The sequence below is a fragment of the Corythoichthys intestinalis genome, unplaced genomic scaffold (assembly GCF_030265065.1).
Source record: "Corythoichthys intestinalis isolate RoL2023-P3 unplaced genomic scaffold, ASM3026506v1 HiC_scaffold_23, whole genome shotgun sequence".
Classification (NCBI taxonomy): Eukaryota; Metazoa; Chordata; class Actinopteri; order Syngnathiformes; family Syngnathidae; genus Corythoichthys; species Corythoichthys intestinalis.
This window is the reverse complement of record NW_026651592.1, coordinates 8,935,396-8,951,186: the sequence shown is the minus strand read 5'-3', so window position 1 is coordinate 8,951,186 and position 15,791 is coordinate 8,935,396. Positions and strand designations below refer to the sequence as shown.

Sequence of the window (15,791 nt, the reverse complement as noted above, 5' to 3'; positions counted from 1 at the left end):
ATTAAAATGCAATGCCAATTTTTGAATATTTTTTAATATTAGTTTTATTTGTATGTATTTTATACAAAGATTTTATGTATGGCAGTACACTTCTTTTTGTGAATTTTTTTTTTTTTAATTATTTAAATGTGATATATATATTTTTTAATGTGAACATTAAAAAAAAAAAAAAAAAAAAAAGGAAGTCATGCATTTTTTATGTCAGCAAATAAAATGATATGTACACAAAATGCATTAATTTTGCTTGGTCTTTATTTGCAAAAGCCGTATATGATTACATTCTAATTAATTGGGTTGTGTAATTTTTTTGGAACTAATCTACTCCAAATAACTGGATCCTAACACAAACAGAAATTCTGTCCAGTGTATAAAGTACACATTAAAAAAGTCATAATAGATATATAATATAATTATTAAGTAAAAGTATAACATCATGTAAAAAGAGGCAAAAAATACAAAATGTATAAATATTGTATACAGAAAGAAACACCAAAAAGTTTTGCTTAAGGCTATAACAACACCCTTTTCAATCAGGTATTTTGTTTAAATTACACAATAGTGCTGTGTAAAAAAATAAAAAAAATTAAAAAAAAGAAGTGACTGTAAACCCATTAATCCCACGGTAGCGGCTGCAGAAAGTTGGACGGCACCAAACCTCGGCGTCCTTGCAGATCGCCCTGGAAAGACATTTTATTCGTCCAGAAATCAAACAAAGAACAAAAGGGGTGAATGACCCTTACGTAGTAGAACCCGTCGGCATCCATGTCACCCAACACGTAGATGATGTCACCTGAACGAAAGCCCATTTCAACCTGTAGTTGAGGAGAAACGGGAATTTTTTTAACTACACAGACATTTGCATAGACATAGACAGAAGATACAGTATAGTCTCGCAGTAATGCTGAAACAAATCCGTTTACAAAGATCCATCATGTTGTTTTGTGTTGTTATTTACTTCGCTGTCAGCGTTGGGCGAACTTTCCCAAGGGTCGTAGTCGAACAAGGCCACCATGCGGCGTACGATCACATCTTCAGGAACACTGGACACGTCACTCACGTCAGGAGTTAAAGACATTCCTGTGGAAACATTGCATTGTAAACTCTAGCCATTTAGGTGGCACTATCATTAAAAAAGAGAAGACTGACACGTGTCAGATAAAACCAAAAGAAAAATACGAAACTGACTTATTGACAAACAATATTTTGGACCAAAAAGTAATCATGAACAAAGAGTAATAAACAAGGTAAAAAAAGTGATGAACTCATAAACAACTAATATAACAAGACAAACATGCAAAAGGGTTACCGGGAAAATGAATGAACAAACAAATAAACAAACGTACTGGCAAATTAGCAAACCAACTGATTCATGAACTGAGAAATTAGCTAACTGATGAACAAAGTAACTAACAAATGTACAATTTACAGTCATGTGAAAAAATTAGGACACCCAACTGAATATTCAGTTCCTTATTAAGAAATGTTCATACAGTGGGGCAAATAAGTATTTAGACAACCACCAATTGTGCAAGTTCTCCTACTTGAAAAGATTAGAGAGGCCTCTAATTGAGGGACAGAATGTGGAAAAAAAAACAGAGAATCACATTGTTTGATTTTTAAAGAATTTATCTCCTAATTAGAGTGGAAAATAAGTATTTGGTCACCTACAAACAAGCAAGATTTCTGGCTGTCAAAGAGGTCTAACTTCTTCTAACGAGGTCTAACGAGGCTCCACTTGTTATCTGTATTAATGGCACCTGTTTTAACTCATTATTGGTATAAAAGACACCTGTCCACAATATCAGTCAGTCACACTCCAAACTCCACTATGGCCAAGACCATAGAGCTGTCGAAGGACACCAGAGAAAAAATTGTAGACCTGCACCAGGCTGGGAAGACTGAATCAGCAATAGGTAAAACGCCTGGTGTAAAGAAATCAACTGTGGGAGAAATTATTAGAAAATGAAAGGCATACAAGACCACTGATAATCTCCCTCGATCTGGGGCTCCATGCGAGATCTCACCCCGTGGCGTCAAAATGATAACAAGAACGGTGAGCAAAAATCCCAGAACCACAAAGGGGGACCGAGTGAATGACCTACAGAGAGCTGGGACCACAGTAACAAAGGCTACTATCAGTAACCCAATGCGCCGCCAGGGACTCAAATCCTGCACTCCCAGACGTGTCCCCCTGCTGAAGCCAGTACACGTCCAGGCCCGTCTGCGGTTCGCTAGAGAGCATTTGGATGATCCAGAAGAGCACTGGGAGAATGTGTTATGGTCAGATGAAACCAAAATAGAACTTTTTGGTAGAAACACAGGTTCTCGTGTTTGGTGGAGAAAAAATACTGAATTGCATCCGAAGAATACCATACCCACTGTGAAGCATGGGGGTGGAAACATCAGGCTTTAGGGCTGTTTTTCTGCAAAGGGACCAGGATGACTGACCTGTGTAAAGGAAAGAATGAATGGGACCATGTATCGAGAGATTTTGAGTGAAAATCTCCTTCCATCAGCAAGGGCATTGAAGATGAGACGTGCCTGGGTCTTTCAGCATGACAATGATCCCAAACACACAGCCAGGGCAACAAAGGAGTGGCTTCGTAAAAAGCATTTCAAGGTCCGGAGTGGCCCAGCCAGTCTCCAGATCTCAACCCCATAGAAAATCTGTGGAGGGAGTTGAAAGTCCGTGTTGCCCAACGGCAGTCCCAAAACATCACTGCTCTAGAGGAGATCTGCATGGAGGAATGGGCAAAATACCAGCAACAGTGTGTGAAAGGCTTGTGAAGAGTTACAGAAAACGTTTGGCCTCCGTTATTGCCAACAAAGGGTACATAACAAAGTACTGAGATGAACTTTTGGTATTGACCAAATACTTATTTTTCACCATGATTTGCAAATAAATTCTTTAAAAATCAAACAATGTGATTTTCTGTTTTTTTTTCTTCCACATTCTGACTCTCATGGTTGAGGTTTACCCATGTTGACAATTACAGGCCTCTCTAATATTTTCAAGTGAGAGAACTTGCACAATTAGTGGTTGACTAAATACGTATTTGCCTCACTGTATATCAATGTCTGATCTTGTTTTTTTAATCTCTGGAAAAGAAAGTGATTTAACTCTAGCTAACCAAAAAATATGAACATTGTTTTACTCATTAAACCAAATATATCAACAAAAATGCATATTCTAACTGAGGAAAAAGTTAGGACACCCTACCACCTCATAGTTAGTGTTACCCCCTTAGGCTGAAATAACTTCAGTGAGATGTTTTTTGTTTGCCTGGAACTCCAGACTCACTGCTGTTCCAGTGATAGAGTCAGGCGACCGTTCCGCAGATCAAATTTCCAGGGCGGAGCAAGCCGTAGCAAACAGACAGCGGATTGGACCAATCAATGACGGGCGGACCTGACGTTGGTAAAGCGGCAAGAAACTCTAGCGCGAGGAAATAAACATACGAGGAAAGCAGAGAACGGACAATTTTATTCAACATGGCTAGCGCGAGACAGACTGTTGGTTTTAGCGACTCGATGTGTTTTTGGTCATTTAAAACTGAATTTACCGTGGATTGGAATATATTCTCGGCTCTCCCGTGGAGACGACTTCTGATGCGCAAGAGTGACGTTGCTCGTTAAGAACACGTCACGCAAACAAAGTAATCTGATTGCACGGTTACTTTCCTTGGGGGCTCGAGAGGCCAATGAGGAGCTGGGTCCCAGGCTGTTCTCCTGGTGTTTAAAAATATACAGGGAGAACAGTCTGGGAGTGCCAGGCAAACTTTTTGTAGCCATCTACCAGTCTTTGACATCGGTCTGAGGAAAGTTTGCCCCACTCCTTAACGCAAAACAATTTCAGCTGCAAGATGTTTGAGGGGTTTTTTTTTTGCATGTAAAGCCTGTTTCAAGACACCCCACAACATCTCAATGGGAATAAGATCTGGGCTTTGACTTGGCCATTCCTTTTCAGCCAGTCCTTGGTGGATTTACTGGTTTGTTTTGGGACATTGTCATGTTGCAGGGTCCAGTTTTGCTTCAGCTTTAATTTTTTCACAAATGATCTTACATGTTCCTCAAGCACCCACTGATACACGATACAATTCATGGTGGATTCTTTGATGGTGGGATGTGAGGTTTAAATAAGGCAAGCCTCCTTCAAAACACTTGGTAATGATGTTCTAATCATGTGCACCTGATGTGATACCCCTGTGTGTGATTTTAGGCATTTTAAGTAGGATTGAATGTGGGGGTGTCCTAATTTATTCATCAATAGAAATTGCATTTAAAATTACATTTTACAGAAAGTTATTTTTAAAAAATCATTTTTCAGTTTTAGTTGTTTAGTTCTATAACTTGAATCTCTCAAGATTGTGAAAATTGATATTAAATATCCATATGACCAAATATGTTACAAAACACACAGGCTTCCATAGGGTGACCTAATTTTTTCACATGGCTGTCGCTAACTAGGGAACAAGCTAATTGACTAACGAACTAGCTAGCTAAAATTAGCTAACTTGCAAACACGCAATCTAACTGGTGAACAAATAGAATTAGCTAGTTAAAATTAGCTAACTTGCAAACACTCAAACTAGATGGTCAACAAATAAAATACTGATTGATGAAATAACTACATCAGGGGTGTCCAAACTTTTTGCAAAGGGGGCTAGATTTGGTGTGGTAAAAATGTGGGGGATCGACCTTGGCTGACGTCCTTTACGTAGAACAATATATTTAAGCAAATTTTAGCAAACAATTCTGTGTGTCACATTTGCTTTCATATTTTTTCAAATGAATAATTTCAACATTCTCGAACTAGCCTTTGTGCCGTTCTCTTTCGACTTTCGGGCTCTTGCGAAATACTGCTGCTGTAAAATTAAAATAGCTTCATGTTGCTTCAATTTCTCGCTGCGTATCTTTCCTGAAATCTTGTCGTACATGTCAGCGTGTCTTGTTTGGTAATATCGCCCCACATTGAAGTCTTTAAAAACAGCGACTGTCTCTGCAAATGAGGCAGACACAGTTGTTGCGTATTTTAGTGAAGAAATAGTCCAATTTCCACCTATCGTTGAAGCGTCAGCCGTCGCAGTAAACTTTTTTTTGTTGATTGTCGCCATTTTAGAAATTTCGAAGTGTAGGGTTACACGGGGTAATGTTGCTTAGGGTGCTGCTGCCTTTTTAGTGGGTAAATGAGGAGCAGCATTTAGTGTGTAAGCTACTTCAAATGCTGGTAGCAGTACTGCTGACCAATTTATTAAGTCTGTGTGCCGGCCAGACGTTACAGAGGCTGGGGGCCAGATGAAATTTGACCATGGGCCGCATTTGGCCCCCGGGCCAGACTTTGGACATGATGAACTACATTTTTTAAAATTATTGAAATTTAACAAACTTGCTAACTACCCACCCTTCATATATACCTAATTAGCAAACGAATGAATAAACCAACTAAGCAAACATGTCACTAAAAAAAACGAATGACTTGAATGATAGAAAAAAAAAGAAAACAAATGTTTTTTCACACAAAAAACCCTAAGTAATTCAAATGAACAACTTTCATACTGATGAGCAAAACACAAAAACTGACAAACTCGCAAATGACTCATTGACAAAACACGCAGATTAACAAATGACAAAATATGGGAATGCCGAGTTAAGAAAAAGACAGACGAATGAATGACTGGCCGAAGCCAATAACTATCAAAGAAACTGAAAGAACTGACCAAGGGCGTAGGTTTGCATAGGGACGGTAGGGACAAAACACTAGCAACTTTTCAGGATGCTCAAATTGTCCCCACCAACATTTAAGCAACCTTATTTGCATTGTATAATGTGTGTCTTCCCATATGTTGTAACCATAGAATTGACCCTACCATTATTAAATGAATTGTTTTCATTATGTTGAGACTTACATTTACCCCTTTTTCACTTGCTGACTGTTAATGTGCCGCTCCATTTTTTCCCCCTTCAAACGCACGTTTGATTAGCTGATGACTTGACCCGCCCCCGACACACACATGCACGCGCACACTCTCACAGTTCATAATTACGTTGCATATCGGCAAGCCCTCCTCTGCCCGCTTCAAAGAGGAGGTATATTAGAAGTTTTTTTTTTCGGCCAGCAGCCACTGTAAGTAATAGAAGTAATAGAGTTGGCATTACCATTACGATAAACTGTGTAACCTGAGTAGGAAGCTGCTCAGGTTCAGTAGACATGTCCTCCTGTATGTGTTTTCCACTATGTAAACGATCAGTAGCGGACTTGGCAATTTTGGGGCCTAAGGCGAACATATCCACGGGCCCTCTTCATGGTTCAGGGCAGTGGCGCCACCAGGGGGTGGCCAGGGGTGGCCACGGCCACCCCTATAAATTGGTTGGCCATCCCACTGGCCACCCCGCTTGCCAGTATATCGTTTGATTGTTGCAGCATTAGTTATTCATTTCATCCCAAATGAATGCATTGATTTTGTTTTGTTAAATGTAGGGCTGTCATATTTATCGCGTTAACGGGCGCTACTTAAAAAAAAAAAAAATTAATAACTTGAAAATATTTATCGCAATTAATGCATTCGCAGTACGACTCATTCATGCATTGCCGCAAACAGCCTACAATGGTGTCATTTTACTTCTATACAGAGATAAGAGGCAGTGTCAAGTGAGTGGAGTAGATAAAAGCATTCATTGGGGCCATGCTTTTAATTGGCAAAAGCTTTGTCATCTCTCCCACAGCAACTATATATATTGTGGGAAGTGGGGAAGAAAGACAGGAGTTGATCTTTTTCTTAACACCCTGTAGTGTACCCTACGCAGAGAAGATATAGCATTTGCAGCCACCACACAGAGTCATGGTTGCACCACTTCCCATCATGCATTTGGGCAGAACAGTTAAGTCGCTACAGTATCATTTACTGAAAGCTCAACAAATACATTATATGGCAATATTTAGTCACATTATACAAACTCACATTTATCCTTTAAGAATTACAAGTCTTTCTATCCGTAGATCACTTTCACAGAAAGAATGGTAATAATGTTAATGTCATCTTGTGGATTTATTGTTATAATAAACAAATACAGTATTTATGTACAGTATGTTGAATGTATATATCCGTCTTATCTTTCCAACAATAATTTACAGAAAATATGGCATATTTTAGAGATGGTTTGAATTGAGATTAATTACAATTTTTAAGCTGTGATTAACTCGATTAAAAATTTTAATCGTTTGACAGCCCTAGTTAAATGTATACCTTATGCCTAATATATGCATAACACAATAAAACAGAATTGTTGTGGGACTCAAAATGTTGACTGGACCGTTACGGACTGTGCACATTAAATCATTAGTAACATCAAGTATTACACAATACACCAAAGTATATCAGTAGTCGTGTCCTTAAGTCTTTCTGATAGTTTTCCCCTGACCTTTTTACTGCAATAATATAATGAAAACCTGAAATTATGGCTTTTAGCTTTGGCCACCCCAAGATTTTAAGTGGCCCCATCTGGCCACCCCTAGGAAAAATTTCTGGAGGCGCCACTGGTTCAGGGGTTAAAAAGGTGAGAAGGGTGTGGAGGAAATATATTCCGGTACACTCGGGCTGTCCTAAATGACACATTTTCTCCTGATTAGTCAGCCGACTAGTTTTACGATTAGTAGACTAATCAATAAAAAAAAAAAAAAAAAAAAAATATATATATATATATATATATATATATATATATATATATATATATATATATATATATATATATATATATATATATTTTTTTTTTTTTTTTATTTTATTTTATTTTTACTAATTTAGCAATGACATTTTTGTTGACGCTTAATAATTCCAAAAAAAAACATTTTGGAACACTTAAAATTTTTATTAAAGTACAAATAATCATGTAAATAACAATAATTAATTACAAATAAACAATGAGGTTAAATGCTGATAGCATTTGCAATTGCAAAAAAAAAAAGAAAGTAAACAGATTCAGAACACTGACTTTGCCTTTGCAACATTATTCTAAACAATTCTTTAAAAAAAATTGTAGCATTATTATTATAGTATACTACTATATATAATAGTAGTATAATAATTATAATAATTATTCATTGCCAATCATATTTGTCATAAAGAGTGTCATTTGAAAGCTATTCTTAGTGTAGAATCTGTATTCTGTAGTATTTACTCTACATATTGTAATATTAATTCCGAGGTATTTGGGATAAACCCCAGAAATCGTTATTTATATGACGAACAAGACGTGCTTTTATTTTGAAATGTTCACTGGAGGTACGTTCGCTAAACCGATAATCGAAAGCTTACCACTCCGTAATAAAACATTCTACGTCATCGTTTGTGGTGTCACTAATAGATGTATTTTTTTTTCTGTTAGAAAATGCTTTTAACCGGCTGTCGAGTGTTATTGCATGACTGATTGGAACTGCACTGCATTGTTTCGCCACAGGGTGTGCTGTCATGTATTTTATGTCCGGTGTGAAGAAGACGAAAGTTAAAGAGACATTAGCGGCCTGTTCTCAACTTCTCCCTCGCTCACCGCACTTTGGCTCTCATGGAGAGCATGTTTGCTCATGTGTTCAAAATAAACGATAGCCGACGTGCAAAGTAGAAAGTATGCTGTAAAAATAGTGAGCTTAGTGGTGTGAAAAACGCGGGAGAGCTAAGTTACGCTAACGAACAGCTAAGCGGAGCAAAGCAATGCTAAACGGAGCTAAGCGAAGCTAAACGGCGCTAAATGAAGCTAAGCGACTGATACTCAGTCCGCCGTCGTGGAACAGTCCATTGTAGTGCGTGTGTGTGTGGGGGGGAGAAATAATGTAAATGCAGCATTCAAATGGCTTTCTTTTTTGTTGTGTTATTTGTTTGTTTAGTATGCTGACATAATTATACATGACAAATATCTGGGGGTGCTGCTGGCTCCGGTGGCCCAAGCCCTTGCTCGTTAGGGCAAGGGCAGCTGGTTGGGGGTCCCCTATTGGTTGGGGGTCTAAGGCGATTGTCTACTTCACCTAAATAGTAGATCTGCCTATGTAAACGATAATTAAACTGTGAGAAATATAGTAAACTCTGCTCAGCTGTAAGAAATGTAGCGAACCAAGGTTTACCCCCTTCTTCCCAGCTTTCGTTTTTATTTTACTTATGTGGTCTTAAAGCAGCCCAAAGGAGCTTTCATTTTTTGTTGAGTTTGGCTGTGCTTGTGGGCAAAAAAAGTAGTGTTAATCCTGAAGGAAGGCTCCATTTTGATTTATTTTTGTTATTCCATGACTAAGAACCTTTTTTGTTATATTTAATTTATTTAGAGAGAAAATTTTGGGTGGTAATAAGAAAAATGTTTGTTCATTTTTTTTTTTTGCATTCCTGGATACTTAACAGATGATTAACAAGTTTATATTTCTTGTGTATGTTAATATAATTTGTGTTCAAATAATGCAATTTAAATTTGCTAATAAAATCCAGACATTTATTCTGGAAGTTTTTAAAAGGTATCTTTAGTAGTTTTTGAAAACAAAGGGGACAATCGAATGGTGTATCACCTGAACTAATACATATGCACTGCAAAAACCCACCTCCTTAAAACTTAAAATAAATAAATACATAAATAAATAAATTCCCTTTTTTTTCTGTGTAAATCTACTAGAAATAAGTGAAATAATCTGCCAGTGCTTCAAGTAATTTTTACTCAGATTTCTTGAAATAAAAATTGCTAGCTGAAAATAGCAGAATTATTCAAAACACAAAGTTTGTATATTTAATCTTTAAACAACTTGTTTGTCAGAAATGTTCTTAATTCAAGAATAGATATTGCTCAAAACATTATTTCAAAGCATGTTTTTCTTGATTTAGGTGAAAAATGACCAACTATTAGATGTATGGGCCTAATAAGAACAAATGGTAATATTTACTAAAAATATGTGGAAGAATTTGATGCATTATCTGTTAACTAGCCTTTAAAACTCAAAACAAGATGAAAAAAAAATATTCGACTAGATTTAAAAAAAAAAAAAAGATCAGATTAAGACGTTATGCTGTAAAATTTGCAGTGTGAAAGTTAGTACAAGTAAATACAGATTTATTTTTGCATTAATCGTTTAGCCTATCAATTCATTAGGTTCTTATTGGTCAGAAATGTAGCCCTGACCACCGTTCACCCAATCTGTTCGGTCTTATTAATGTCCCGTCCCCAGCAAAAAGTGTACATGCAGCTTGTGCTGTTATATCGTCCCTACCAATATTGCGACCAAACCTACGCCCTTGGAACTGACAATATGCAAACTAACAAAGGAACAGATGGACCGACCACACGACTAACACTGAAGAAAGAACAAACGAACTGGCAAATGAGCAAACCAATGAAGTACATAATTAAACAAATAACAATAATATGATTGCAATTTTCAGTTTACCTGTTTGGTCTACGGGTATGAATCCTTGCTGCATGAGAAGATGTTTTAGATAATGGTCGTCCACCGGGACTTCGGCCACTAAGTTACTGGGAACATAACCCGAAAGGCCGCCCGATTCTCCGTGATAGAAGCCATCCAGGTCCTTGTCTCCAAAAACCTGACAGGTCGTGAAGACAAATCACAACTAAAGCAACACCCTGAAATGTAAATTTTTTTGTGTCCCAGCATCCAAATAAAGATATTACCTTGATGATCTGGCCAGGCACAAAGGGCAGCTCTTCAGCTGCCGTGTCTGGGTTGGGCGACATGGCGGCAGGATTGTACGGGTAAAGCGCCACAAAGAGTCGAGGCTCCAAAGCAGGCGTCGACGCCTGACTGGCGGTCTCCAATTCCCACTGGTGAAGGTCCTCGGGGGTAACTACCCGCACCTCATCGGGGTAGATCAGCACGTCCAGCTCCATGACTGAGTCCATGGAGAGCTGTTAATGGTCTTGAATCTGTGTTCCAGATGGTCCACCTGCACTCGCCTTCATCCTCATCCTCATTTTAGGTAACTAAGTTAAGAGGCGGTTACCGTTAATCCGATTTGCTGCGTGAAGCATTACCTTCACTTCCAACTCGACAGTGCACAGCACTGTTGCTGGAATAAGTACATTAAGCTTTTATGATTGAGGCTTCCAGACCCATGAACATCTAAAATTCATTGTCTCAGGTAGTTTTTTGTATGAATTAATGCATCAACATGCTCTTCACAAAAGTTCATAGATTCTCTATACTGCAAAAAAACACATTTCTTGAAGGCAAGGCAAATTTATTTATATAGTACAATTCAACACATGGCAATTCAAAGTGCTTTACATCACATGAAGATCATTAAAATCAATAGAACGTACCAAAAAAAAAAAAAAAAAGACAATCAAAATAGGAAATAAAATTAGAAATAAAAATTGCATTTAATCACGAATAGAATAAAAAAACATTTATATAAAAAAAAAAAACAACAAATACTACTACTACTGCTAATAATTGAAATCAGCAATGGAGATAACAACAGAAAGCAAATAGAATGAAATATATAGACAGTTATGGATATGCAGTGCTAAACAAAAGCGTTTTTAGCCCTGATTTAAAGGAGCTAACAGTTTGAGCATACTTCAGACTTTTAGGTAACTTGTTCCAGAGGAGAGGAGCATAATAACTAAATTCCGCCTCACCCTGCTTGGTTCTTGTTCTTGGAACATACAGAAGACCGGTTCCAGACGACCTTAGGGGTCTAGATGTTTCAACAAATCAAGAATGTATTTTGGTCCAAGGACATTAAGTGTTTTGTAGACGAGCAGTAGTATTTTATAGTCTATCCTTTGACTCATTGGAAGCCAGTGTAACGATTTCATAACTGGTGTAATGTGGTCCAGTTTCCTTGTATTTGTGAGGACTCTGGCTGCAGCATTCTGTACTAGCTGCAGCTTCCTGACTGATTTTTTTTTACCAAGACCTGTAACTATACCGTTGTAATAGTCCAATCTGCTGAAAATGAATGCATGCATAAGTTTTTCCATGTCTTGTTGAGTCAGAAGGCCCTTAATTCTGGCTATATTTTTTTAGGTGGTAATAAGCAGATTTAGTGACGGAGTTTAGATGGCTATCAAATTTTAGGTCTGAGTCAATAATTACGCCAAGGTTTCTGACTTGATTTGTAGCTGTAAGTGACATTGTGCTAAGTTGCCTGCTTATCTTTGACCTTTCCTTTTTGGCCCCAAAATGATAACTTCTGTCTTTTCCACATTTAACTGGAGAAAATTATGGCACATCCATTCATTGATTTGATTAACGAATTTACTGAGGGAGACTAAGGGACTATAATCATGTGGGGACACAGAAATGTAGAGTTGTGTGTCATCTGCGTAAGTGTGATTAGAGATGTCATAATGTTCCATAATCTGAGCAAGGGGAAGCAAATAGTGTAGATGTTAAATATACAGTGGGGAGAACAAGTATTTGATACACTGCCAATGGGTTTTCCCATTGACTGTGTATCAAATACTTGTTATCCCCACTGTAAGTGGTCCAAGAATTGACCCTTGAGGGACTCCACACGCGAATCTGATCCGTTCTGACTGATGGTTTCCGATTGACATAAAGAAATCCCTATCATGTAAATATGATGTGAACCACTGGAGAACAGTGTCAGTAAGCCCTACCCACTGTTCCAATCTGCTGAGTAGTATGTTGTGGTCAACCGTGTTGAATGCGGCGCTGAGATACAATAGTAGCAGAACAGATGATTTGCCTGCATCAGTATTCCGACGAATATCATTTAGGACTTTAATAAGCATGAAATAAGAAATAAGAAAAATAACTGAAAATAAGCTTAAGAAACTTATTTTAGGCAATAAATTAGTATATTTAATCTTAAAAAAAGATTGTTTGTCAGAAATATTCTTATTTTAAGAATAGATTTTGTTCAAAACATTATTTGAAAGCAAATTGTTCTTGATTTAAGTGAAAAATTAGCAACTTTTCAATGTATGGGCTTGATAGAAATAGTAATATTCACTTAAAGCGAAAGTTCAGAATTTTTGACATTAGGCTTAATCTTGGAGTTAGCGGGGGTTTAATTAGTTGATGGAGTTGATTTCAACAAATTCCATGCAGTTTGTAAGTTATTTGTTAGTTTTTATGGCTCCGGAGTGGCTAAGCTAGCGCAAGTCAATGGTCCCTTCCTAGTATGCCAAAAAAAAAAAAAAAAAGATACAGTTCTACGATCAGATCCAATATAGTCAAGTAAATTCAAAATGCAGATCATTGTTCCAAAACACTCATGCGGCCAAAACAAAGTCACACCAAACTGCCGTAATTCATTTCATTCTGCAGGACTATTTTTTCACATGCAGTAATACGACCACAATAGAGAGGAGTACTTCGGCCACTCGTGCCCATGCTGCATTCGAGGAAGGAGGGAAGTCGGACTTATCCTGCTCGGATGGTACCAGTTGCGACCTCAAAGCGTTCCAAGCGAATGTAAACAGCAAAGATGGCTGAACGCGACAAGTTGTTTTTTTTTATTTCGGCCGTCAAAAGACATTTTGACCTCTAGCAAACCTGCCTCCTCGTAAACGATCTAATAGTGGATTTTTCCAGGTCGGAGGTTGGAAACTCTGACTTCCCACATTCCTCGAATGCAGCATCAGTCTGCTGAGTTAACTGACGGCAGGCATTTAGAGGCTGTGGAAACAAACAGAAGAAATGGGCAAAGCAAAGTTTTCACAAATTCCCTTTGAAGAACGAGGAACAATTCAAACTGGTTCCTTACTGCTGGCTACGACATAAAAAAACAGTACTGAAAAAAAAACCGAATTGATATCAGTCCTCTCTGCTCCTCTGTAAAGCTGCTGGATTCTAAATGTTGTGCAAAGGTAATTTTTAATAACTTTATCCTGAAAATATGGCCAACACTATTGATTGTATGGATCATTGATGATTTTCATGTGTGCATATGTAGTTTTTTTATTATCATGCTAAGTCGGCCCGATTGACTCGCGCTAGCTTAGCCACTCAGGAGCTCTGAAACTAACAAATAACTAACAAACTACACTGAATTTGTTGAAATTAACTCCAGCGACTAATTAGACCCTAGCTAACTCGAAGATTAAGCCTGATGTCAAAAATTCTCAATTTAAAGTAAGTGTAATTATCCGACACATTCATCTGTTAACTAGTCTTTAACACTCAAAACAAAATGGAGAAAATTATTCGACTAGATTTAAGAAAAGTAATCTGATTAAGATGTTTTGACATTTGCAGTGTATGGAGTTTACGTGCAGTACACATTGTATTCAGATTGAAACAACTGTGTCACATTTTCTGTAAACCTCAAACTGTTTTGTGACCACAAACATTTTCAGTTGTTTCTGGCTTTAACCCTTGGTGACAGATCCAAAAAACCATGTTAGATGTCTGTCCGTGGAGTTTGTTCTTGTTCAGACTTAGCTGATCACACTGTGATGACTTGACCCACTTAAGACAAAGCCAACGCTTCCTCTTTTGACCTTCCACCAGGTGAGCTTAGTGGCTAATAAGCACCAGTGTGTGCGTCGGTTACTGTTAACTGGTTGACTGCCATTGACAGAAAAGACATCCAATCCATTTGAAGTTTAAGAGCTATACTCTGGGGCGGGGGGAGGGGGGGGTTGGAAACAAGGGCGTAGGTGTGCATAGGGACGGTAGGGACATAACACTAGGAACTTTTCAGGATGCTTGTCCCCACCAACTTTTAGGCAACCTTATTTGCGTTATATAATGACTTCAATTATGTAGGTCATTTAGAATATCTTCCCATATGTTTTAATTCATTCATTTAATTTTTCTCTTCTCACTAGTGTTATTTATTTCCTGGCCTTTTTCTGTGAAGAATTTAGAGAGGATTATTTGGTTATTATGTATTTAATTAATAGTGTTTTTATTATTTATTATTATGATATACAGTGCCCTCCATAATTATTGGCACCCCTGGTTAAGATGTGTTTTTTAGCTCCTAATATTTTTTTTTTAAATTCAAATAATATGGGACCTTAATGGAAAAAAAGAGAAAAATCCAACCTTCAATACAAGTGCATTTATTCAGTGGGGGGGAAATCCCACATAAAGAAATAATTATTTGACGTCAAATAATGTGTGTCACAATTATTAGCACCCCTGGTGTTAATATTTTGTACAACCCCCTTTTGCCAACAAAACAAGGTCTGGGGACTGAGATGGCCATGGGAGGAGCTTGATTTTGTGTCTGGTGAACCATTTCTGTGTAGATTTGGCCATATGTTTAGGGTCATTGTCTTGCTGAAAGACCCAGTGACGACCCATCTTCAGCTTTCGGGCAGAGGGCAACAGATTTTGATTTATAATGTCCTGGTATTTCAAAGCATTCATGATGCCATGCACCCTAACAAGGTTCCCAAGGTCTTTGGAAGCGAAACAGCCCCACAGCATCACTGACCCACCCCCATACTTCACAGTGGGTATGAGGTGCTTTTCAGCATGTCCATCTTTCGTGGCACGCCAGACCAACTTAGAGTGTTTGGTTCCAAAAAGCTCAATCTTGGTGTCATCTGACCAAGGCACACGGTCCCAGTTGAAGCCTGGGACCGTTCCCATTTGAAGCCTGGGACAGTGTGCTGTTGTACAAAGTATTAACACCAGGGGTGCTAATAATTGTGACACACATTATTTGATGTCAAATAATTATTTCTTTATGTGGGATTTCCCCCCCACTGAATAAATGCACTTGTATTGAAGGTTGAATTTTTCTCTTTTTTTCCATTAAGGTCCCATATCATTTGAATAAAAAATATATATTAGAAGCTAAAAAACACATCTTACCAGG

General features: G+C 37.8%; 1 protein-coding gene across 2 annotated transcripts; it reads right to left on the bottom strand.

Moving 5' to 3' along the window:
- Positions 1 to 241: 241 nt before the first annotated feature.
- On the bottom strand, positions 242 to 10,946 carry LOC130911238 (RIMS-binding protein 2-like). 2 transcript variants are annotated; one of them, XM_057829074.1, is made up of 5 exons: positions 10,657 to 10,940; positions 10,412 to 10,568; positions 956 to 1,077; positions 741 to 812; positions 242 to 677 (listed from the first exon to the last, which is right to left on the bottom strand). In XM_057829074.1, exons 1-5 carry the CDS (start codon positions 10,882 to 10,884, stop codon positions 612 to 614), a joined length of 645 nt encoding a protein of 214 aa, XP_057685057.1. In that variant the 5' UTR covers positions 10,885 to 10,940; the 3' UTR covers positions 242 to 611. The 2 variants fall into 2 exon arrangements, with proteins under 2 accessions (XP_057685057.1, XP_057685056.1); XM_057829073.1 differs by having other exon boundaries at positions 242 to 812; positions 10,657 to 10,946.
- Between the last annotated feature and the right edge of the window lie 4,845 nt (positions 10,947 to 15,791).